Source organism: Suncus etruscus, chromosome 11 (genome assembly GCF_024139225.1).
Source record: "Suncus etruscus isolate mSunEtr1 chromosome 11, mSunEtr1.pri.cur, whole genome shotgun sequence".
In the NCBI taxonomy this organism is placed as follows: Eukaryota; Metazoa; Chordata; class Mammalia; order Eulipotyphla; family Soricidae; genus Suncus; species Suncus etruscus.
The window spans coordinates 78452242-78478669 of NC_064858.1; the positions used below are offsets into that span (position 1 = coordinate 78452242).

The 26428-nt window shown below is 43.5% G+C and overlaps 1 protein-coding gene across 2 annotated transcripts in view; it reads left to right on the forward strand.

Annotated features, from left to right (window-relative positions):
• ACVR1B (activin A receptor type 1B) overlaps window positions 1-26428 on the forward strand; it is a 47630-nt gene that overhangs the window by 6274 nt on the left and 14928 nt on the right. Inside the window, exons 1-3 of one of the 2 annotated variants that reach the window (XM_049783420.1) lie at window positions 17654-17735; window positions 24365-24604; window positions 25304-25552. In XM_049783420.1, the coding sequence (XP_049639377.1) occupies window positions 24430-24604; window positions 25304-25552 (424 nt within the window). In that variant the 5' untranslated portion in view covers window positions 17654-17735; window positions 24365-24429. Of the gene's footprint in view, window positions 1-17653; window positions 17736-24364; window positions 24605-25303; window positions 25553-26428 lie in introns of those variants that run through there. The other variant, XM_049783419.1, reaches the window with a different exon arrangement.

Sequence of the window (26428 nt, forward strand, 5' to 3'; positions counted from 1 at the left end):
TGGTAAGTGAATAATCGCGAATACTGCGATATTTGAAGGCCAGCCACGGGCCACAAAATGTTGTACAGAGAGCCGCAAACGGCCCGAGGGCCGCGAGTTTGAGACCCCTGATTTAAAGACACCTGTTCACTTTGGTGGTTGATTCCTTTTTTTGTTTGTTCGTTTTGTTTTGTTTTGGGGCCACACCAGCGGTGCTCAGGGGTTACTCCTGGCTCTGAGCTCAGAAATTGTTCCTGGCAGGCTCGGGGGACCACATGGGATGCCGGGGAACGAAGCTGGGTCCATCCCGGATCAGCAGCATGCAGGGCAAATGCCCTACCGCTATGCTATTGCTCTGGCCCCTGATTGTTAATTCCTCAACACTGCATTTGAACATGGCCTACATTTATTATTTAATACCTATATTTTCTTTGGGAGACACATCACTAAGTTTAGGAACACAGGGTAGAACTTCAGCATTACTCTTGGGGCCGTTTCAAAAAGTGAAATCACCAGCAAAAGGCACAGAAAGGTGAAAAGCATGGCACTAAACATACTATGAAAAGGACATTACTGACAGGAGAAGAGCTGCAGTAAGACAGAATGTTGCCAAGTGTGACTACATATGGAACAAATGCCTTGAGTGATTTGAATTTTTTCACCACCCTCGGCATATCTGTGAATGACCATGAAAACACTGAGAAGATTGATATGAGTGTTGCAAATGAATTTTAGCAAGTAAGCAAATTAACAGATGAAACCCATGAATAATGCGGATCAACTGTGTTTTGTTAAAGCCATTCAGATAATCGCCGTAATGATAAAACAGCACATAGAATTCCTGGGACTCCTAAATGTTTACACTGAAGTAGACTTAATATCTAATGTTAGAAGCCCCATATTCAGTCCGTAAATAAACTAGACATACATATATGCATATATATATATACAGAATACTGCTTTGTCGTGATCTAAAGATCCTTCATATTTGTTGAGTTCTTTCCATATGCTTCACACTGTTGTAGGTGCTGGAAAGACTACAGTAAATAAAAGGAGACAAAAATGCTTTCCATGAAGCTTACCTTCTGGCAGGTGAGATAGTGACAAAGGAAAGAGAGTAGAAAATGATTGTGTCAGCCACAATTCACTTTTGGCTGCCAGCCCCCTAGAGCCCTAACTTTTGGTATACACATACTTTCTCCAAATTGCTCATGTTAAACATGTGTTAGTTAAACACATGTGTGTCTAGGTACTTCTAATGCAGGCATTTTCGAGGTAATTGAGGTCCCAGATGAGTTGACTGTCAGATAGGAGGACTGCTCTGGGGTCCTGAGCTGATCAAGGCAGCCCTTTAGAGGCAGGTTTCTTAGCTGGTTATAAAGGAGAAGGCTGTGATGTGCAGCAGGCCTAGAAATCATCATCATCCTGGTGTGCAGTGCTCCAGCTCTAGGCATTAAGACGTCCCAGTCTGCCAGTAGCCCTCCTTCCACAAGGTGATGGAGTCCATCTGCCACAAGTGAACTTGAGAGGTCCCAACTCTACCTGAGAAAGCAGACCCAGCTAATATATTCCTGCTGTGGACTTCAACCTACAGAAACTGAGATAATAAGATAATAATAATAATAAGTATTAAAAACAATGTGCCTGTGGTGAGTCAGATGATGGATGATGTGAGAAAAAGAAGAAACATCCCCACACAGGGTGCAGGTACCTGGGCCTAGACAGCCTGTTGGTGGACCCTGCATCTGAGAAATTTGGGGCCACATCTTTTGTTGTGAACCTTACCTGGATACATGGGGCTGAGTCTGGAAGAATGGAGACTGGATGCTTTAGAGAAGTGGTTTTTTAGATGCCTGTAATGTTTGAGTTGAGGAATCTGAGAATTGAAACTTTTAAAAACTATTTGTGGTGAGCGACTTACCTTGCTCCATAGCCTTATGTTGCATTGTTTTTTTTTTCAGGGGAGGGGCTCACACCCAGCGATGCTCAGATATTATTCTTGGTCTCTGTGCTCAGGAATTACTTGGCTGTACCTTGGGGACCATAGAGATGTTAAGGAACAAAACCCAGGTCAGCTTCATGCAAGGCAAATGTCTACTCAATGCTCTATTGCTACTACTGCTCCTCATGTTGTTTCTAGGTGTTTATATCACATTCTATGCTTATCATACCAAAACTTTTATCAGATTCAATCTGTTTATTTTTAGAGAGACAGAAGTTGGGGCCACATCTGATTGAATTAATTTCAGCTCAGAGCTTTCAGGTTTCTTCCAGCAGTGCTTAATACTGGCCTTTTTTTTTGTTTTTTGGGCCACACCCAGTGACGCTCGGGTTACTCCTGGTTATGTGCTCAGAAATTACTTCTGGCTTGGTGGGGGACCATATGGACACCAGGGGATCAACCTCAGTCCATCCTAGGTCAGACGCATGTAAGACAAACCTTACCGCTGTGCCATCATTCCGGCTCCTGGCTTTTCCTTTTGCTTGTTGGAACAACCACAAAACTATAAAGAATCCAGACTTTTCTCATTTACTGGGAGGACACAGTAAAGTATCTGACGTGCTGGGGTCTGGAGAGATAGCATGGAGGTAGGGTTTTTGCCTTGCATGCAGAAGGACAGTGGTCAAATTCCAGCATCCCATATGGTCCCCTGAGTCTGCCAGAAGCGATTTCTGAGCGTAGAGCCAGGAGTAACCCCTGAGCACTGCCAGGTGTGACCCAAAAACCAAAAACCAAAAAAAAAGTATCTGATGTGCTGAATATTCATTTACTCATGTTATACTAAGCACTTGTGGACCATTTTTTCCTGTTACGCATGGTTTTCAATCTTTTTATACCTGATCTGTAAATAGAAAAGCATTCTTCTATACCCTTGTTTCCTACACTGAAGCGTGAAACCCCCATATAAGGGGTATGTGTATGAAAATTTGTGTACAAAGAAATGTGGGGAGTGGGATGAGGAGCACATGTTGTGCTCAGGGCTTACTCCTGATTCTATGCCCAGGGATCACTCCTGGCAGGCTCAGGGGCCCATTTGTGGTGTGCATACAACCCTGGTTGGTCAAATGCAAGGCAAGCACCCTACCTACTGTACTATCATATCATTCCAGTCTCTGTTTTTGTTTTTGGGCCACACCCATTGGTGCACAGGGGTTACTCCTGGCTATACGCTCAGTGATCGCTCCTGGCTTGGGGGGACCATATGGAATGGGGGGGATTGAGTCTTGGTCTGTCCTAGGCTAGCACTTGCAAGGCAGACACCTTACCTCTAGCGCCACCACTCCGGCCCCCAGCCTCTGTTTTTGAATACCATAAATTAATTCAAGATCAACTATGATGGGGGACTGGAGAGATAGCACAGTGGTAGGGCATCTGCCTTGCACACAGTCGATCCAAGACAAAATCAACTATGATGATTCTAAGGAACTTCTGGCAGTACTCCTATTGTGTTTCTTGAACAAAGGGTTTCATGTCATGAGTGAAAAAACTTTTAAGAAACTCTGTTGTTTACAACTGCTTCCTGAAAGATACATCCCCCAATGAGAAACTGCGTGTAGAGTGGTTAAGGTGTGTGTGACACCTATATTCATTGCAGCACTATTTACCATAGCAAGACTCTGGAAACAACCAAGATGCCCTTCAACAGACGAATGGCTAAAGAAATTGTGATACATATACACAATGGAATATTATGCAGCTGTCAGGAGATGAAGTCATGAAATTTTCCTATACATGGATGTACATGGAATCTATTATGCTGAGTGAAATAAGTCAGAGAGAGAGAGAGAAAAACGCAAAATGGTCTCACTCATCTATGGGTTTTAAGAAAAATGAAAGACATTCTTGCAATAATAATTTTCAGACACAAAAGAGAAAAGAGCTGGAAGTTCCAGCTACCTCAGGAAGCTCACCACAAAGAGTGATGAGTTTAGTTAGAGAAATAACTACATTTTGAAGTGGCCTAATAATGAGAATGTATGAGGGAAATGGAAAGCCTGTTTGGAGTACAGGCGGGGGTCGGGTGGGGAGGCATTGGTGATGGGAATGTTGCACTGGTGATGGGTGGTGTTCTTTACATGACTGAAACCCAAACACAATCATGTATGCAATCAAGGTGTTTAAATTAAAAAAAAAAATATATATATATATATATAAAAAGGTGTGTGTGACTTAAAAGCATATTCTCTACATCTTGTACATGCTATGATGACCAGTATGGTAACTTCCTCACCAGCCTCTACCTCTAACTCCCACTGTCCTGCACCCAGCTGCTGGAGCTCACACCATCCTGCCTATAGTGGGGCCCTTACCTTTGGGGCCCCCACGGTCAGCTCCACATCCCTGCCTGGCTTCACCAGCTGCACATTAGATTCAGTCTCCCTCTGTCCTTGTCTCTGAATGACTCTTGACACTGTGGCATCTGTCCTGATACCATGAGCCAAATACACCTTAGCATTTCATGGCCTACGCCTTTTTCTGGCCAAATGGCAACCTTTGCCCTCCTGTGAAAATTTCTCCATTTAGTAGTCTGTCCTCTCTACTTTTGTCTTTGCATCTTATTTGTTGTATAGAAGTTCATATTTAGAGTTATCTGCTCCTCCTACTTTCTCAGTCTAAAAAACGGATACTAGAAATAAATTATTTTGTTTTGAGCCACACCCAACTGTGCTCAGGGTTTATTTCTGGCTCCTATTTAGGTGTCACTCCTGGAGGGTTTGGGGGACAAGGATTGAGGTGTCAGTGATTGAGCCCAGTCTGCCTCATGGTAACAGGACAGTCTGCCCTACCTGCCATTCTATCTCTGATCCTGAGGAACTAATTTTTTATTCTTTTCGTTTTGGGGTCACACCCAGTGGTGGTCAGGAGTTACTTCTGACTCTGCACTCAGAAATTACTGTGGTGTTTGGGAACCATGTGGGATACAGGGGTGTTAAACCTGGGATCAGGGGCCAAAGAGATAGCATGGAGGTAAGGCGTTTGTTTGCCTTACATGCAGATGTTTGGTGGTTTGATCCCGGCATCCCATATGGCCCCCTGAGCCTGCCAGGAGTGATTTCTGAGCGTAGAGCCAGGAGTAACCCCTGAGCACTGCCGGGTATGACCCGAAAACAAAAAACAAAAAAAACAAAAAAAAACCCTGAGATCAAACTCAGGTTGACTACATGCAAGGCAAACACCCTACCTGCTGTATTATCATTTTAGTCCCTAATTTTTGTTATTCTTTTTTTTTGGGGGGGGGGGCTATACTTGGTGATACTCAGTGTTACTCCTGGCTGTGCACTCAGAAATCACTCCTGGCTCGGGGCCAGCAAGGTGGCGCTAGAGGTAAGGTGTCTGCCTTACAAGCGCTAGCCAAGGAAGGACCACGGTTCGATCCCCTGGCGTCCCATATGGTCCCCCCAAGCCAGGGGCAATTTCTGAGCGCTTAGCCAGGAGTAACCCCTGAGCATCAAACGGGTGGCCCGAAAAAACAAAAAAAAAAAAAAAAAAAAAGAAATCACTCCTGGCTTGGGGGAGCCATACGGGACGTCTGGGATCGGACCGCGGCCCATCCTAGGCTAGCGTGCAAGGCAGATGCCCTACCACTTGCACCACTACTCTGGCCCCTAATTTTTGTTATTATTTGCATAACATTGTCTTAGTCATAGTACCTTATGTATTTTAATTACTTAATTTGTTTAATTGAATTCATTTATCTTGCCCTCTGAACAAAATCCTAAATTTCATTTCTGACCTGCTGTCATTTATCTCCTTAATGTATACTTTTCTCTCAGTCACTCAAAGTTACTGAAAATATTTGTTATGTGTAGTGAATTACTATGAACATAATAATCTCCCTAACTAACTCTTTTGTTTGTTTGGTTGGTTTTGGGGCCACATTCGGCAGCTCTTGGATGACTCCTGGCTCTGGAATTGGAAATTACTCTTGGCAGGCTTGGGGGACTATATGGGATGCCAGGGATTGAACCCAGTTCTATTGCTCTGGCCCCTGGCTCTTTGGATCATATGGGACGCTGGGAATCAAACTGAGATTCGTCCTGGGTCAGCCATGTGCAAGGCAAACGTGCTACCACTGTGCTATCACACCAGCCCCTGAACCAATCTTACTCAGAACTGTGACATAGCCATCTCTTGATTCACCCATAATATGGTAAAGAAAAAGGTCAGGAAACAAATGCAATAAATATCCCTACCCTAATGAGCCAGAAATGTCGATTTAGAGACAGAAAACCTAATGGTTTTGCATGTTCATCATAAACTCAACAAAGGAAAAAAATTTCAGTTTGTGATAAATACATGCTCTAAATGTGATAGCATGTAGCAGAGGCCAGGGAAAATTACCCCAGCACTGCTGCTCTTACAGTTTTAGCTTGGCATTCTCTTTGCCCCAGGTGGGCCCCTGTTGGTGCTCAGGTATTTACAGGCAGCCATAAATTAAGTTGCAATGACAGGTCTCCTTAGCATAAACATCAAACGTCTCTTTTGAGTGAGAACAAAGCTTTCATTCTCTAGACCTGAGGCTTAAGGGTGAACTTGTTTAAACAGCTCTCTCTGGTTGGGTTTGTCTCCTAGTACAATGTCAGAAAGCAGTTTGTAGACTAGATAGAATGTGAATCTGGCTTTTCAAAGACCTTTCTCTTAGGCAAACCTCATTCTGAGACTTTTCCCCATATTGGAGTTAAAGACCTACCAAGTTTTATCAAAATGTTTTGCTAAATCTGTGGGGTCCTCCCCAACAGATAGCTTCCTTTATTAAGTCCATTACAATTTTTACCCCCATAGGTGCTTTTACCAGTACGTTTTGTTCTTTGCCTTTTGTTTTAGGTGTCAACAACTGTACATGTGAAATGGGCTTTATTGTTGCTTTGTTACCTTGAGTGGTCTTCATTTTTTGTGTGTTTTGTTTTTATTCCCTCCCCTGCTTTCTTTGTTGCTGTTGCTGCTGTGGATGACCTGAAGCTGTACAGACCCTTTAGCAGACTTTGGTGCTCTCAGAGTTTGAGGTTTGTGCCTCTTCAGTTGTGGTGCTCTCACTCTTGTTGAGGCACACGAGCTGTAGTAGTGATGTGTGCCAGAGGTTGCTGCAGTGTTCACACACATGCTCACTAGGAGTTGCCCCCCCCCTTTTATGTGTTGTGGCTGGAAAATGAGGTGGTGGGCATTGCAGACAGCAGAGCTCGCAAGATTGTGTTTGGCAAGGTTCCTGCCGGGTTGAATATGAGACCATCTGCTTGCAAGACAGATACTCAAAGCCCATGTACTAGTCCTCTGAGCTTTTTAAGGGCTGGGGTGTGTTTTATAGGAAGGGAACTCCAGGCACTCCAGGAAGGCCACTGCTGGCCATATTCCCACCAATTGGACTGGATGGTTCAACGTTTGGGACCTGTAGCGCAAGGCCACTTGGACTCACCAGTGCTGGAGCCAACTAGGGCCATGTTCAGGAGCCTTTAAGGCTGTACTTAGTAATGCTGGAAATAGGGGAGGTGAACATGTAAGTATCAGAATTGAACTCAGGCCCTAACACATGCAGTGTATGTACTCCTGAGATAGTTCTGGCCCTTGGGATGGGTGGTGAGGTACATATCTAGTACATATCTAGGGGTACTTGAGTGGTGCTACTCTCAGCTTTGTGCTGGGGTGGGCTTCTTCTGGGATTGGTTGGGATACCCATGCCAAAGATCAGTGGAATGCAAATTATGTGCTCAGCCCATGATGCTCTTTCTGGATGCTGAATGTGTCAGTCCTAATTTGGGGCTGGAGAGAGAGTGTGTTTGGCACTTGCTTACCTTGCCTTGCACACAGCCAACGTGGGTTTTATACCCAGCATCCCCAATGATTCCCCAAGCCCCTTGCCAGAAGTGATCTCTAAGGAAAGAGCCAGAAGTAAGCCCTAAAGCCCTAAAGCATCACTACTTATGACCCAAGAAAAACAAACACCTAATTCAGATGGAAATTAAAGGTGAAAATATGTAACTTGGTAAAATGTAAATTTTCACCAACAGCATCTGGTTGCTCCACTTAGGGTTTGGGACCACACCCAGCAGTATTCAGGGTCCATATGCAGTGACGGAGATTGACCCAGGGTCAGTCACTTGCAGGGCAGGCACTTTATTTCCTGTTCTTTCTCTTAGCGCACCCCCCCCCCCAATTGCTCTGTTTTAATGCTGCTAGGTTTCTGTTCATTCTAGGCCACATCAATGTCAGTTCCCAGTTACTGATTGCTTGCTGCTCCTTGTCCAGCTATCCACCAGAAGCACCAAACACTATCTCTATTTGGTAACAGCTTATTGCCGGAAACTCCATTTTTAAATTAGATTTGGGATTTTCATAAACATTTTGACCATTGTTTAGGCTAGTGGTTACTGAATAAAAGATTCTTTTTTCTCTTTCTGACCTTTGTTTGTTTTTGGACAACACCTAGCATTGCTGAGGGGGTAATCCTGTTTCTCTACTTAGTCATTCCTAGAAGTGCTCAAGTGTGGCTCCTGGAAGTGCTGGTGGGACTGTGTAATGCTAGGATCAAAGCTGGGCCTCATGTGTACAAAGCATGCACTCTAGCCCATTGAGCTACCTCTTATCCTCCTGCCTTTTCTCTCTCTGTGTGTGTGTGTGTGTGTGTGTGTGTGTGTGTGTGTGTATGTGTGTGTTTGTTTGTTTTCCTGGTCTTTGGGCCACACTGGTGGTTCTCTGTTCTTTTTTCTGGCTCTATGCTTAGGGAACCATATGTGGTGAAGGGATCACACCCAGGTTAGCTGTTTATAAGGCAAGCACTCTATTTACTGTATTATCTCTCTGGTTCCCTTTCTTTTTGTGGGGTGGGGAGACTTTGGGCCATACCTGGCTTTGCACACAGGAATAACTCCTGCGCTCACAGGACCCTATGGGATATCTAGGATGGAACCTAGGTTGTTTGTGTGTAAGACTAGTATCCTACCCACTGAACTCTCTGGCCCTAGATTTTACTGTCTTTTTAATTCACTTAATTTTAATTCTTTTATTTTGGGGTTTGCTTTTTTTTGAGGGGGGGCACATTGTGAGATGCTCAGAGGTTACTCCTGGCTCTGCACTGGAATCATGGGATGACAAGGATTGAATCTGGACCAAATGGATGCAAAGCAAATTCCCTACCCACTGTACTATTGCTCTGGCCCCATTTCCTTTCTGTCTTTTTAAAGCAGTGGAAACTTCTTGAAAATGAAATGTAGAAATGTATATAAAATGGATAAAATGGATGTTTACCTCGCACATGCCCAATCCAGGTTGAATCCCTGGCACCCCATATGGTCCCGAGCCTGCCAGGAGTGAATCCTGAGCCGAGTGCCAGGAATAAGCCCTGAGCACAGCCAACTGTGGCCCAGAAAAACAAAGGATAAAAGCTGAGCCAGCCACTCTAGCAAAGCCATCTTCCCTCTCAAATTATTGGGTTGCTGGTTGGGAAGTCACTTAGGGCTCAAGCACATGCTTTCATGCATTGAGGTCCAAGTTGAAAACCTGGGACCACAGGGCCCTTTAAGCTCTGCTGGGTCTCCTGGTGGTCTCTTCTCCAAGAGACCCAAGCAGCTTTGTATTAAGTTGTTTGCATATTTAGCCAGGAGTCAGGAGTGTCAGGAGGGGCCTGCAGATCCCTGAGCACTGCTTTGGGAATGTTCTCCCAAAAGATTTTGTGCTACTTTTTGGCTTGGTGCTTCATGGTCTCTCCTGGTTATGCTGGGGGATTGGATTTTGAGCTCTAACTTGCAAAGCATGTATTCCAATCCTCAGAACCTGAAAATCCTGTGGCCCTTTAAGCAGTCATTCCCCACCATAACCCCTTACTAGCCAGATCTGTCAACCACTAATATGCTTTGGGAATATTTTTATAAGTGGAATCAGAGTATGTGGCTTCTTTACTTAACATAGTATTTTCACCATTTATCCATTTGTAGTATATATCAGTAATTACTTTTTCAATTGATGCCACGCTCTGCGGTGCTGGGATGCCACTTCCAGTAATGCTCAGCTGCAGGGGTTCAGAACTTAAAATGTGCAGTGATTGGGACCACTAAGGATGGTGCCAGGTGAGGTGGGTCATGTAGTATGCCAGGGATGGAACTCAAAGCCATGCATAAGCAAGGTATGTTCTCTACCACTTGAACTCATCTTCCCAGACTCAGTTTGTTCATTCTTACGATGGAATAATATGCCATAAGCATATCATATTTTTTTTTTATCTACTTACTATTTGGTGGGTATTTGGAATGTTTCCAGTTTTGTTCGTTTGGAATCACTTATGGTGATGCTCAGAGAAATTGTGGAGCTGGGGACCTAACTAGGCCTCATGTATGCCAGGCATGCACACACTAGCTCATTGAGTGGTATCCTCAACCCAGTTCCACATTTTGACTACTGCTTTTGTAAGTGTGTACATTTGAACAGTACAGAAAAATTTTTTAAGCACAGAAATTCTGTATTTAGTGAGAAACTATCAGATTTTCTCACAACAACTACATCTTTTTATAGTCCTGCCATCAGTCTGCTTCATCAGGGTTCCTGTTTCAGAGTCTCCACTAACACTAGTTTTCTTTTTCGATCTATTTCAACTTTTATTTATTTTTATTAATTTTTATTATTTTGGTTTGGGAACCACACCTGGTGTTGCTCGGTGGCTTCTCCTGGCTCTGCACTCAGCCCTAGTGGGCTCGGGACAGTAGGGGTTGGTGGGGATCAGAGGCAAACACCCTACCCACTGTACTGTCGCACTGGCCTTTTATTTTTAAATGTTTGTGATAGTGCTCGGGATCGAACCTAGGGCCTCACCATAAAGGCATATACTCTACCTCTCAACTACAGCTGCCCCTTTCCTTACGGCTTTCATAAGTTGAAGTGAAGTGATGGTTTAGATTTACATGTGAAATTGAAGTTTTATTTGTATTGAAGATGCTGTTGTGCATCTGTTTCTGTGCTTTGTCATCTTTGAAGAAATGTGTGTTTTTTATTTTTTAATTTTGAAATGTATGTTTTAATTTATTTACTGGGTTTTTGGTTTTTGACTGCTCAGGGTTTTTTTCGGGCTCTGTTCTCAGGGGTCACTCTTGGCAATGCTTGGGGAAGCCAGGGAATCAAACTGGGCATGCATGTTGCATGCGTGCAGGGCAAGTACTTTACCTGCTGTACTATTTCTCTGGCCCACAGTTTTGTTTTTTTTTTTAGTTTTTGTTGTTTGGTTGTAAGAGTTCTTATATTTGGATATTAGTCCATTATTACACATGCTTTGCAAATAATTTCTCCTATTTACCATATTCTTCTCTCTGTAAGACGTACCTGACCCTAAGACACACATAGTGTTTAATTGAGGAAAACAAGAAAAAAAAATACTCTAAACCAAATAGTGCAACGCAAGACGCCATCAAGAGAAGGCGGCTGGGAACAATCAGCCTTTGAAGCTGAAGTATATTTACAGTACACAGGTTCACAGTTGGTTAAACACATTTACCTATTTTTTTTTACATCAGAAAATAAAAAAGGGGCCTGGAGAGATAGCACAGTGGCGTTTGCCTTGCAAGCAGCCGATCCAGGACCAAAGGTGGTTGGTTCGAATCCCGGTGTTCCATGTGGTCCCCGGGCCTGCCAGGAGCTATTTCTGAGCAGACAGCCAGGAGTAACCCCTGAGCAACATTGGATGTGGCCCAAAAACCAAAAACCAAAAAACAAACAAACAAAAAAACAAAAAAGACATTTTTAAAATATTTTTCGTTAATGGGTCACAGCAGCGATCAAATAGTCTTAAATGAAAGCTCTATATGTGACGATGAAAGTGCTCGTACAATAAAAAGGCTTAATACTGTCGATGTCAAGTGGTTAGTATATGCTCATCTTCCCTGCACTCAGGCTTCAGCTCCAGGCAGCATTGGCTCCATAAGACGCACAGACATTTCTCCTCATCCTTTTGGAGGTGGAAAGTGCATCTCATGGTACAAAAAATACGGTAGTTATCTTTTCATTCTCTTGATTCTGCCATGGAGGCACAAATGTTCTTAACTTTGGTAAGGTATGCTCTAATTTTTCCTTAGTTGTTAGTGTCTTTGATGTGCCATATGAGACAATGCCCAATTCAAACTCAAGACGATTGACCCTATTTTAGTTAAAGCTATGGATGTTTTAGGATCAGAGAGATACCACAGTTAAAGGTACATGCCTAGCATGCACCTGGTTTAAATCCTTGTGTTGCATATAGTTCACCAGAGTCTCCATCCTGGCTCCTGAACGGTGCAGCATGTGCCCCTAAAACAAAATGGTAGAAGTTTTAGGGTGTAATTTTAGGTATTTGATACCATTTGAATTCATTTGCACATGTGTTGTGAGGAAGGCATCTAATTTATTCTTTTTCATGTGAGTATCCCGAGACTGTTTTTTGAAAACAGGTTTTATCTCCTTGAATATTCTAAACACTTGCTAAACATTAGTTGATCTAACAATGACCTGCTTACGGGACAGGTCTTTCTGTATTGCCCCTTAATTGTGAGGTGAAACTAGAGGATACTCCATACCAGCCTGACTTCAATGTAAGATGTGTAGATTCCAGGATCTTTAATACAGAAACCTGATGCCAACAATAGAGACTGTGTGAAAAATAAAACTGTATTGGCACTACAGACAATGACTTGGATTGAATAAACTAGTTTGCCTGGAGCCTAGAATTGGTCTTATGCCAGGAAACTTCAGGGGTAGAGTCTCCTTGTATTTAGACCAAGACTTTTCCTTTCCATGTCCCCCATATTTTGGTGGGCCTATGCAAACAATATTTGCCACTCTAACACCGTTTTTACTGTGTTCTTTTGACTAACCCTTTAAAAAAAAAACCTTAAACTTTTGATGTTAACTTAAACTAAGATGCATGTGCATGAAAATATTAAAAAAAATACTATGCCTTCAATGTTTAAGGAGTCACATAAATCTCATGGCTTTAGATTGCTATGTGTATTGCTAAGAAATGTTATAATGTACTATAATCGGGGGACTTGTGGACAAAGTAATTGTACATGATTCTGCCTTATTTTTCTTTTTTTTGGTTTTTGGGTCACACCCAGCGGTGCTCAGGGGTTACTCCTGGCTGTCTGCTCAGAAATAGCTCCTGGCAGGCATGGGGGACCATATGGGACACCAGGATTCGAACCAACCACCTTAGGTCCTGGATCGGCTGCTTGCAAGGCAAACACCGCTGTGCTCTCTCTCCGGGCCCTGCCTTATTTTTCTTAATGTTCTTTGACTGTAAGTTCAATATTTAGTAGTCAGCAAGGGGATTTCTTTTGAGACCTCTGTTTATGGGCGATTGTCCTTCCACTATAACTTTACCTTCTCCTCTTTGCATCATTGTTCTCATAATTAAAAATAAAAAAATTTAAAAAAATTAGTTGATCTGAGCACGTGTTGCCTGGGTAATGGTACCCGAGTACATGTCACTCACATCTCCCTCTTGAGATGGTTATTTTTCTGTTTTCACACTTGCTTATGTACCAGGGCTCTCTCCACTTTTGGAGAAGCCCACACTCTTTTTTTTTTTTTTTTGGTTTTTGGGCCACACCCGGTAACGCTCAGGGGTTACTCCTGGCTATGTGCTCAGAAGTTGCTCCTGGCTTGGGGGACCATATGGGACACCGGGGGATCGAACCGCGGTCCGTCCAAGGCTAGCGCAGGCAAGACAGGCACCTTACCTATAGCGCCACCGCCCGGCCCCTGAAGCCCACACTCTTTTTTTTTTTTTTTTTGGTTTTTGGGCCACACCCTGTGACGCTCAGGGGTTACTCCTGGCTATGCGCTCAGAAGTTGCTCCTGGCTTCTTGGGGGACCATATGGGACGCCGGGGGATCGAACCGCGGTCCGTCCTAGGCTAGCGCAGGCAAGGCAGGCACCTTACCTCTAGCGCCACCGCCCGGCCCCAGAAGCCCACACTCTTGAGCCTGTTATTCTTTCTTTCTTTTTTTTTTTTTTTTAATAATTTTTATTTTGACCAAAGTGATTACAAATCTTTTGCAGTAATATTTTAGGCACATAGAGTGACATTGAATCAGGGGCATTCCCACCACCAGTGTTGTCCTCCCTCCACCTCTGTTCCCATCATGCATCCTATAACCCCCTTTTTGACCCCCGGGCTACTAATATAAGTGGTCCATTCTGTGTCTAGCTTGTTGTAGATTGGGTATCGATTCTGTTGTCGTTGGCTTTGGATTTGGTGTTTAAGGCTGATCATTTTTTATTTCTACTCAATGTTCATACACCTGTTTGGTTTTGGTACCCTCCATTATTTCCCCCTCAATTTGTGAGGCAGAAAAAGATGGCTCAAGTTATGTGGTTCTGTTTGGTTATTCTCTTTCTTATTCTCTCTCTTCCTTTCCTTAATACCTCTAAGTGAAACCTTTTTTTCACTCCCCCCCAAAAAAAAAGTTGATCTGGGGGTTGGTGCCATAATTACTGGGTTCTTGCTTGTGGCTGACCTGGAATCAATCCGAGCATCCCATATGGTCCCCCAAGCCCTACCAGAAGTGATCCCTGAGCACAGAGTCAGGAGTATGCCGTAAAACTCTGCTCAGTGTGGCCCCAACAACAAATGATGACAACAACAAAATTAGTTTTATCAGAAGCTGGAGATACAGCTCAATGGACTGCAGCCACATACTTAGCTTGCAGGAGACCCAAGTTTGATTCCTGACTCCTGAGCTTCATGTCAGGAGTAAGTAACTCCTATGCACCATGGGATGTACCGCAAAACAAGAAAATTAGTTTTTCTAATCTGATCTTAGGCGGGAGAGATAACATGGAGGTAAGGCGTTTGCCTTACATGCAGAAGGATGGTGGTTTGAATCCCGTCATCTCATAAGTTCCCCCTAGCCTGCCAGGGGCAATTTCTGAGCGTGGAGCCAGGAGTAACCCCTGAGCCATGCCGGGTGTGACCCAAAAACAAACAAACAAAAAGATACATAAGTTTGTTGTTGGATTTTCAATTCTGTTGCATTGATTTATATGTTTGTACTTAATGTCAGTACCATACTAATATTTAGTAGCTGAGTGGTTAACTTTTGAAATTAGGAAGTATGAGTTCTTCAACTTTGTTCTGTTTTCAATTAATTAGTAATACTTGCTGTTCACATGGATTCTAGTATCCTCTTTTACATTTTGATAAAACCCATTGATATTTTATTTTAAGGTTGCAGGTGCTGGTTAATATTCTGATGCTCGAGGTATCTCCTAGAGGTACTCGCAGAACTTGTGGTGAAACCCACATTGAATAGAGTGTATTGGCTCTCATCTCCAAATTCTTATATAACAATACTCTATATTGAACCATTTAGGTTCTTATCTCTTTTAGTACCATTGCCAAGGTTGCAAAACTAAATTCCTACTATAAATGGTACACCTAGGAAATCCTGAAGGAAAAGATATCCAACATATAATAGTAATTATCTCTGAGGCAGGAAATCAAGGCCTTTAACCTCTTCCTATATTTTTGTGATGTTAGAGAAGAAAAGGTTTTAATGAAGAAATACAATGGTCAATGTGATCTTCTCTGGCAACCAGAACTCAGCTGTGGTGATTTGGGCAGTCAGAAGTTGTACACAGTTTTCAGCTACAGATAGTGAGGAGGGGTGACTTCCTAATCCTTTTGTTATTATTATTATTATTATTATTATTATTATTATTATTATTTTATTTTATTTTTGTTTTTGGGTCACACACAGTAGCACTCAGGGATTACTCCTGGCTCTACACCCAGAAATCACTCCTGGCAGGCTCAGAGGACCATATGGGATGCCTTCTGCATGCAAGGCCTTACTGCTGTGCTATCTCTCCGGCCCTCAATTCTTTTATTTAAGAGGCAATTGCACTCACTGATACTGAGCATTCTAGCCAAAATATTGAACCCGAGTCAGATGAAGCTTCTAGAATTGATAGTGTATAGAAAATATGGGAGAGAAGGGAATACATAATTGATACCATGAGTCAATAAAATCCAGAACAGGGAAGTATAGGACAAATGGCCTGGTTCCTTCAAGGAATAATAGAAAACAGGGAAAACTTGTAGAGTAAGAGAGACAAGAGATCTAGGGCAAGGGTGAATGCCCAAAGAACCAGAGCACATGCTTTGCTTGTGGGAGCCCTGTCTTGAACCCTTAGTACCTCAAGTACCTCATGGTCCATGAGAACTGCTTTGGGGAAGCCAAAAAACAAAACAAAAAGAGACCTTTTCACAGCTAAGTGCAACGAAAAGACCTTATTTAGATTCACATTTGAACAAACCAACTTTTTTTTTTTTTTATTTTGAGGTAATAGAAGCGATGCTACATTTGTATGGTCATTTGATGAGTATTTAGGCTTATCAGTTATTTTTGGAGTATTTCTAAGCTATGCAACTTGAAACCCAAAGAAGATTCTATCACTAATAAAAGATAGAAAGTATGTAAAAACACTAAAGATTGGGAGAGACCCTCTGGAGAATAAGTGACTGTGTATAGTGGGAATACCTAAACATTCAATTGTACACTAAACTGGACGGGCAGTTTGTTGAGAGCTGTGTGCACAGACTGTTGCATTCTACAGAGCCTTCCCAAATCTGTGAAGAAGGGTCTCTCACCTCTGTCTTATTAATTGGGCAGCTGAGGGTAGTGCACATAAGAAAAATGTCCTTTGTTGTTCATCCAGGCAGTAATGGGGCTAGGATTCGATCTTAGGCTGTCTGACCTCTGAGTTCAGGCTATTAATCTCTTATATAATTATATCTCCCTAAAGGTGCTTTTTATGATTGAGGAGATAGTAGAGAAAACACAAGAATTATTTCCTGTTTAAATTGGGAAGCATTCTTTGTCTATATACATTCTCTGATTCTTTTGAAATGCACATATTGTAGGTATTAGATACTGCTCAAGATGCTAAAGGATTTAAACTAGTCCTGTGTTCATATTTGGCTTGTTAAATTTGGCTTACAAATTTTTGTTGTTTTGGGATTACATTCGGGTATGCTCAGGGCTTCTGATTCTGTGCCCAGGGATCACTCTTAGTGGGGCTCTGAACTATATGCCGTGCTGAGATTCCAAACCAGGTTGACTATGAACAAGGCTAATGAAATGCCCTATGTGCTGTACTATCTATCACTCTGGAGCCAATGGCTTATAGATTTTAAGAGTGATAAAAAGCACAGGATGTTTTGAGCCTGATTAAAAAAACAAGGTAACATATTGTATTTTCCTAAATTACTGTAACTATATTTTCCATCTTACATTATTCTTTGAGTATACTTTGGACATCCTTTGTGCTTCTCTTCCCTGCCATGAATGATGGGACTTGAATCCTTCCACCTATGGAATAGCAGAGAGATTATGCCTTGTGACTCCTATGGGCTGGCTATAGAAAGGATATGGTTTCTGCCTAGTTTACTCTTTTGGAACACTAGTATCATGCCTACACCAAGGGGATACTGTTAGAAAAGCTCATGGAAAGAGGAGCCCAGGTCCCCCCTCACAGTTAGCATCAGTTGTCTCATATTTGTGCTAACGAGCCTCACTCAAGTCTGAGTCTTGCAGCTGAGACCCCATACTGTGTGGTACAGACTACTCTCCCTGTTGTCCCCTCCTACTCAGACTCCTGACTACAGGACAACACTACACTAATTTGTTATCTGTCCATGGAAATTGGGGAGGAAATTCTTCCTGCCTTGAAAGTTATCACCACCACGTAAAACTTTGTGAGCACGTGACTACTAGAATTCAACCCTGGAAATGCAAAGGTAAACAGAATAAGAATAGCCTTTCTTCAAATGGCAGGTCAGCCAGATGCCTTGTTAGATTGATCTATAACTCAATCCTTTAAAGGACAGCTGTAAGGAGACAGTGGTCAAAGTACTAGTGGATCTGTAATCACAAGGGCTACAGAACCAAAGATAGTTTATTCCCTTTGGAGGAGGTAGTAGTGGGGCACCTACAAGGCCAATCAGATTAATTGGAAACTTTCTTAGAAGGAAAATATGTTTATGAATGAGAGACCTATTTTTACTTAAGTTTGGTACAAGATTACATATGGGGGACTAGAGTTATGATAAGTACAGTGGGTAGAGCGCTTGCCTTGCCTGTGACCAACCTGGATTCATCTCCAGCATCCCATATGGTCCCCCGAGTATCACAAAGAGTAATCCCTGAGCATTGCTGGGTGTGACCCAAAAACAAACACAAAAAGATGGTTTTTGTTCAGCTATTGATGACAATGCTAGGTACCACTGAGGCCAAACCTGGCCGTGCTCAAGGGCCAATGGGTACTTGAAGCTCTAACTTAATGGCCTTACATATGCTGGAATGTGCTCATATCCAGATCCAACAAACAATGTAAGCCCCAAGTTGTGGCATTACAGTATTCATAGGGTTTTAGAACACCCACAGACCGTTACTAAGACAAATGTAGATTTACCGTGTGCTTCTTTGGTGTCTGCACTCTTCCCTATTACCCAGTTCCTGGTGATGTATCGAAGACATCATATTGGGCTGAGAGGCTATATAAGCTTAGCCGGGTAGGGTGGTTCTTGAGAATTCCCAGTGACTTTCCCACATTCATGATATCCTTGCAGGAGAAGAAAGAACAGACCCAAGCCAGTGCATGGTACTGTGAGATTCTATTTGCTGACACCCAGCCCTGCTAGTGCCCCTATAATGTTCCATGCAGGTGGGAGTCTGCCCAAGTTGGTACTTGTCAGACTTCCTGTTGCATGAGTCAGATTTGGATAAACCATTCTGGAAAGATATTCAGATCCTTCCTATGTTTTTTTCTTTAATACATGTTAGACTAACATGTTAATAACACTAAGGGACTAAGAGCCTTGCCTTATGTACAGCAGTTTCATGGGTACCACATGCCATTTTCCTGTCACTGCTAGGGTCACTCCTTAGAGCAGAACCAAGAGCTCTTGAGCATGGCCATGTATGGGCTCACCCCCCTCCTTAACAAAAATACTCTGCTAGTGGGAATTTTCTTCTGATCATTTTTTAACTTTTTTTTTTTTTTGGTTTTTGGGTCACACCTTGGCAGCGCTCAGGGGTTACTCCTGGCTCCATGCTCAGAAATCACCTCTAGCAGGGATGGGGGACCATATGGGATGCTGGGATTCGAACCACTGTCCTTCTGCCTGAAAGGCAAACACCTTACCTCCATGCTATCTCTCTGGTCCCATTTTTTAACTATTGTTAAAAACCCAAACTCTTTGGTTTTGGTTTTTGTTTTTGTTTTGTTTTTGTAACCACATCCATTGGTGCTCAAGGGCTACTCCTAGCAGTGCTTAGGAGACCAGTATTGTACCAAGAATTAAACTAGATTGGGCTCAGGCATGGCAGGTAAATACTGTTCTATCTCTCCACTCCCAGCAGTAAAGTTTTATTTCTGCTACCTAACTCTTAGGTCATGGGATTAGGAGAGAATTGAATATATACTGTGTATACGTGTGTGGACTGACTGAACCTGTTGCGTTACTATGGTTTGAACAGATTATAAAGGGCTGTTATTAGTCTAAATAAGACTTTATCCCACTTCCCTTCCATTCTATTCCTGCTTCTGCTGTAATGATGACTGAGGAGTCATTCCTAGTTGTGCACCTGACTGAAAATTATCAGAATTCTTGAACAAAAGTATTGCCTGGACCATGTATGGTGCTTGTGGGCTGCACTGGGGATGAAACTCACAGCTTCATGTTTGCAAAGTGCACACTTCTCACCACTTAGCCGTCCCTAAGCCCAGATAGAGCTAGTCAAATAAATTGAAAATAGATTAGTGATTTAGTGTGATACTAAATTTATGTTACACCCAGCTACCCTTTGAGCCACACTCAGCAATATTCAGGGTTTGTTCCTGGCCCCTAGTCAAATACTTACATTATTTTGTTTGCTTGTTTCAGTGAAAAATGAGTACTAGTGGAAGAGTAACCATAATGTCTGCCCTTTTTGTATGTTTTTTTTTTTTTTTGGGGGGGGGGAGGTACACTCAGTGGTGATCAGGGTTTATTTCTGTGTCTGTACTCAGGATCACACCTAGCGGGCTTCTGGCAGGTTCATGAGACCATATATAGTGTCTTGGTGCTCAGACTGTTCACGACATGAAAAGCAAGTGTCCTATCTGCTATACTTTCTCTCTGGTCCTAGCTATAATATCAGGCAAAGATTAGTGACCCAAATGTGAACTAAAAAAACTAGGAGCCAGGGAGACAGTACAGGGGTAAGGCACTTGGCTCACAAGTGACAGGCCCCAGTTCAATCACTGGCACCACATATGGAACCCCAAGCCACTGGGAGTGATCCATGTGCACAGAGCCAGAAGCCCTGAACACAGTCAAGTATGGCCTAAAAATTCAAAAAGTACAAAAATAAAAATCAAAGCTGAGTTCAGATTTCACTGGACAGTTTTTTAGAGGTTGTGTAGTTCAGTCCCGTCTTTCTGGATAATAATGAGGAAGGAAGATGACATTGTCCAAAGCCACGTGACTAACTGGCAGAATTGAGAGACGCCAACAACAGTTTCTTGCTGGGATCTTGCTATAACTTGCTACTTCTAATTAATAGTTGAACAGACACACTTGTGTGTGGGTTTTATATTGAGAGGCGGGATTAAGATTCATTGACCACTTACTTGCTCTTGAATATATTATTTCACATTCTTAGATAGTCCTGTGACCAAGTTTTTTTGTTTCATTTTTTAGGCTACTCCCAGTGGTCCTCAGGGACTGTTTCCAAATCTGTGCTCCCTATTGGCCCTGGTTGGGGGGGGGCATATGAGGTGCTGGGGATCACACCCCTGCCAAACACATGCAGAATATTGTGATGTCACTGTTAACTATCCTATTTTACAGATTGGAACATGGTTTGCAGAAAGATGTTAACTTGCTCAAGGTCATGTGACTAGCATCAGGGCCCATATTTGAGTCATAGATATTTTCAGACCTGTTCCCTGGCAGTTCTGGGGTGTGGGCAGTAAGTTATGCTATTATCATGAACTGTGTCTTTTTCAAGGTCCACGTTGATCCTGTGAGATACAGGTATATGCAGGATCACACAGGGCGGTCTTTCTAAGAAGGCCTTGGCATCTGGCAGATGTGTGGCTGGTCTCTGAAACTGCAGGGATTTCCTAATTAGGTAGCCAGACCCTGATAGATTCAGGAACTTGCTCAGTTCCTTATCAAAAGCCTTAAGGCTCTGCTCCCAATCTGATCTTGGTCCTGTTTAGCAGAGATTTCACCACTTTTGTTTTTTCCTGTCTTACACTCAGATTGTTTTAGTACTTCCCAAAAATAATGAGCCACGAGTGGGTGTGTTCACACACCAGAATGAATCACTGAGAGGCCACAAACCAGCCAAAGGAGAACAAGGATCTGGGATCAGAGACTCTTGGCCCTCAGACTCTGAAGGGAGCCTTTTCTCCAAAGGCGGCTGCAGATCTGGCCTGTGTGTCCTGCTGTGCTCAGAATAGCCCTCCTGGAGTTGTCGTTTTTCCCTTCTTGTTTCCTAAAATAGACCCAATGCTATTTTCTTTGCCGGAAGTCACAGCTCATGCTCTAAGAGGTGCTGCTCCACTCCAGGAGCTCCTTTGTGTCTGCAGGTCCCTGCTGGCACAGAGGGAACAGCCATTGGTTCTCTTGGAAATTCAGATAATCCGAGTGCCAGCAAGAGTAGCAGAGGTCCAGATGAGTATTCTGAGAGTTGCAGTAGGGTAGGCATTTAAGTTAGCCAGAAGAATAAGACGGTGAGAAATAAAGTATGGGGAGGGAAAGTGAGGGCATTCCTTAGTTTAGACTTTCCTGTTTAAAGAGTTGAATTGAAATTTAGGAGGAATAGACCTCTTTTATAATAGTTTTTATTTGCTTTTGGTTCACACCTGGCAGTGCTCAGGACTTCTGACTGCTCCGGGTTCATTCCTGACAGACTTGGGAGAATCATACGGGGTGCCAGGTATCAAACCTGGGTTGGCTGCTAAATTCTTTTTAGAATTTGGATCATACTGTAAAGTTTACAGTGTAAATAGTACCCGCTGTGGGGCTGAACACATACTTTATATATGAGAGGCCTTGAATTCAGTCCCCAGAATTCAGAATTCAGACCCCAAACAAACCCTGGGGTGATTGACTCCTGAGCAATGGCTGGAGATGGCCTGAAAATAGAAACAAACAAAACAAAAAAAGAAACAGATAACCTGCCTAAACATTCTGCCTTTAAAACGTAACACTCACTACCCAAAACACCAGCAGGTAGCTGCGTGTTTGGGAATTTCTCCCAGGAGAGAGGCTCTGATCAAAGACTGCAATTATAGCAGGCAGTGCATCTGCCAGGGAATGGCCTGGGCTGTCTGGCTCTAGGAAACCAGAGGAAGGAGAGAGGAGATATTTAGTATCAGTCCTTGGGTTTGAAGAGCAGGCAGTGCCTCCCAGTGTTTTAGAGGAAGAGACAAAGATAGACTACTTATACTATAAAGCCAGTTTTTCATGGGCTTGGTCACAGTGTCTTTTTTTAGGGTCTTAGCGATTCCCACTTGGTATCCTTCTTTATTGTGTCCAGTCCAGGATTTGGGCTTTTGCCAGTGGGCTAGGGCTCACTCCCGCTCCGCTCCTTCCCGTGAGGTCCAGCACTCCTGTTTGCCCGAGGTCAGGACTGGGTTAGGCGCATGGGAGACAGTGTTGGGGAGGACCAACTGTTGCTGTCTGTGCTATTCTTGTTAAGACAGTTAAATAAAGGATTCCAGATTCCAGGGCTGCTGAACTGACTGGGAGGCGCCAAATTCATTTACAGTAATTTCCTGTCAGCAGTGCACTTGCGTGTACACTCACACCAGCCAAACTCACTCATCCCGGAGATGATTGTGTAGACTACCTGTTGGGGGGAAATGTAGATATATATTTTAAGTGATGCTCAAGCACCTTTTAGAGTAGGCTAAATTTATTGAGCGAGTTTTATGCATTAGCTCACTTAATCCTCAATGATTTTATGAGGTAGGTACTAATATTATCTTCTTTGGAGAATATTCTTTTTGCCTCTCATGTGAAGGGCATAAACAACCTGGCATAAAATAAACCTGACAAAACGGGCCGGAGAGCTAGCATAGCGGTAGGGCATTTGTCTTGCACCCAGTCAATCCTGGACAGATTGTGGTTCAATTCCTGGCATCCCATATGGTCCCCCATTCCTGCCACGAGTGATTTCTGAGCACAGAAACAGTAGTAACCACTGAGTGCCGCCAGGTGTGACCCAAAACAGAAACAAAAATGGAGCTGGAGCAATATAGCACAGCAGTAAGGCGTTTGCCTTGCATGCGGCCAACACAAGTAGGACCCCAGTTCGAACCCCAGCATCCCATGTGGTCCCCTGCGCCTGCCAGGAGGGACTTCTGAGCACAGGACCAGGAGTAACTCCTGAGCACCGCTGGGTGTGACACACACACAAAAATCAAAAACTTGACAAAACAAACCTGACATAAACAAAAGGGAAGAAGAGAGTGTTGAGTTGGTCAGCAAGAGCTTTTCAAAGGGAGTGATGTTTAAACTGAATCATAAAGGATTTGTAATAAGGAGAGTGGGAGAGTCTCAGCAAAAGAATATGTGGCGGTATCGCTTCTGCTTCTGCAGACAGCCTCCTGTAGAGGAGCTGCTGGGGGTGATGACTCTCAGGAGCCCTCCCTGATTGGCTGGGGGTTGCCTGTGGGGAGAGAGAAGGAATGCTCCTGTATTCTCTTCCCAACCTCAAGCATCTACATTTAAGGGGATATTTCTTTCCCAGTCCAGTCATAAATAATGTGTCATTCATTATTTATGGGCCAGGGATAAAATTCAGTGATAGTGCAATTGGCCTTGAATGTATGAGGTCCTGGATTCCATTCCTTGTTTGCAAGAAGAGAAAAAAAAATTCCCATTATTTATAAGTATAAAAGTTCAAAAGATAGTTTCTATGTGACTCAAATCACAAAATAAAGCTTTTAGGGCCAGAGAGATAGCATAGTGGTAGGGCATTTGCCTTGAATGCAGCCAACCAGGGAGAGAGATCCAGTTCGATTCCCAGCATCCCATATGGTCCCCCAGCCTGCCAGAAGTGATTTCTGAGTGCAGAGCCAGGAATAACCCCTGAGTGCTACTGGGTGTGACCCAAAAACCAATCAATCAATCAATCAATCAATCAATCAAGTTTAAAAAAAATAAAGCTTTTAGAAGGGGAATGCAGGGCCCTGAAAGCTTTGTTTGTGAACAGCAGGTAAGTAAGTGGTGCTCCTCCCATAACATCTTTCTTTCTGGCCCCTGATTTTGGAATATCAGTATGCTAAGGGATTATATTCTAAGTCTGGGGAAACGACTAAGAATGAGATCTCACCACTGTCATTAACATCTGACCCCATTCCCCGTAGCTCTTCTCTGTGCCTGTACCAGCTGTCTCCAGGCCAACTACACATGTGAGACAGATGGAGCCTGCATGGTCTCTATCTTCAACCTGGATGGGCTGGAGCACCACGTGCGCACCTGCATCCCCAAAGTGGAGTTGGTCCCTGCAGGGAAGCCCTTCTACTGCCTGAGCTCAGAGGACCTGCGCAATACCCATTGCTGCTATACCGACTACTGCAACAAGATCGACCTGAGGGTGCCCAGTGGTAAGTGGACAGACACCCTTGTTGGACTATTGGCTCATCTTGGAGGTAGGACATGTCTGTCCTTCATCTTCCTTCTTTTCCATGGCCCTTCTGTTTAATGAGAGGTAAAGCCACAGAGATAAAGGGTGCCATCTCCCCCCAAGGCAGGTTTGGAGAATAGAGGCTAAAGGCAATAAATGTCAAGTTAGCTCCAGAGGTGAGAATGCTGAGCACACCTGCTTTTGAGTGGCCGGTGTGGAGTGCAGGAGTCCCCAGGTAGGCTCTGGACAATTATTGAAGGAGTCAGCCCAGAGCCATGCAAAAGGAACTGTTAGAACATGCACAGACAGTGGTCAAAGCTGAATGTATTAGCTCTCATCCCTTTGCAAGCCTCTTCTTCCCCTTAAAATTACTGGGAAGATCAGAGAAGAGGAAGAGACTGGGCAGAACTTAAAGGAGCTGGTGTAAATCAGAGCAGAACGTGTTGGGGGCATATGTGGAGGGAGACCCTTGAAATGTAGGGAAGTTGCAAAGAAGGTTGTAGGTTCCATTTGGAGAACATCTCAGCAGGCCAACTCACCCACCAGACCAGGGACCTTGAGGGTACTTTGGGGCACATAGGGAGGGTGTTTTTCACTGGGGTAGGGAGGGCAGGGGAAGAAACGAGGTCACTGCTTTTCTGATTTTACTTTTTTTTTTCCCTTTTCTTCCTTGGTCTAGGTCACCCCAAGGAGTCTGAGCACCCTTCCATGTGGGGCCCCGTGGAGCTGGTTGGCATTATTGCTGGACCAGTGTTCCTCCTCTTTCTCATCATCATCATTGTTTTCCTTGTCATTAACTATCATCAGCGTGTCTACCACAACCGCCAGCGACTGGACATGGAGGATCCTTCATGTGAAATGTGCCTCTCCAAAGATAAGACACTTCAGGATCTGGTCTACGATCTCTCTACTTCAGGGTCTGGCTCAGGTACGGGTTCTTCAGGCCCATGTGTGTCATTGGCTCCTCACCTGTTTCCCAGCAAGGCAGGTCAGTGTTTGTTAGATTACGCCTTGCATTTGTTTCCACCTTTATTGAGTCATCAAGTTTATGATTCCTCGTCTTTTGGAGTCTGGCATATTAAGATAAGATAATGGGTTCACATATAGCTTTTCTTCCTTGGATTCCAAAGTCAAGGGCAGAAACCCTGCCTCGAGCAATCCTGGTTGCCTTGTGCCTATGAAACGGTGCTTGGTTCCACCTGAGCAGTGGAGTGCACTCTCTCAGGGCCCCTTTTGAGAAACAGGAGTGTACTGGTTTCTTTGAGCTGGCCACAGCTAATCATTGATCTCTGAGCAAAGGGGAGTTTAAGGACAGTGAGTAAAGCTGAGGACTGGGATCTGGTGAATCATTGAATTGGACCAATTGCCCCAGGGTGTTCAGGTTGAAGTAAAATAGAAAAGCAGCCCCACAGTAACCTGGCACTGCACTCTGGACTCAATGTCAGCTATAATTTAGGTTAAAGGGAGGAGCCAGAAGGGTGTTTGCCTTGCATGGGGGCTGATCTGGATTCAAACCCTTGGACCCCGCAAATGGCTGTCTAAGAACTGCCAAGAGTGGTTCCTTGAGCACAGCCTGGAGTAAGCCCTGGGTACCACTGGGTATCCAAAAATAAAACAAAAAATGGGAATCCAGGATAGTTCAGGTCTCAGAATATAACTCAGCTTGCTATTAGATACGCATGTGACTGCCAACATCTTTTTGGAAGATTGATAAATTATCTTAGTGATGAAGCTGTTTTGTGTTCTTGGGGTTTTTTTTTTTTTTAAAAAGCCCTGAGCCCTGATGGGTATGTCTTAAAAACAA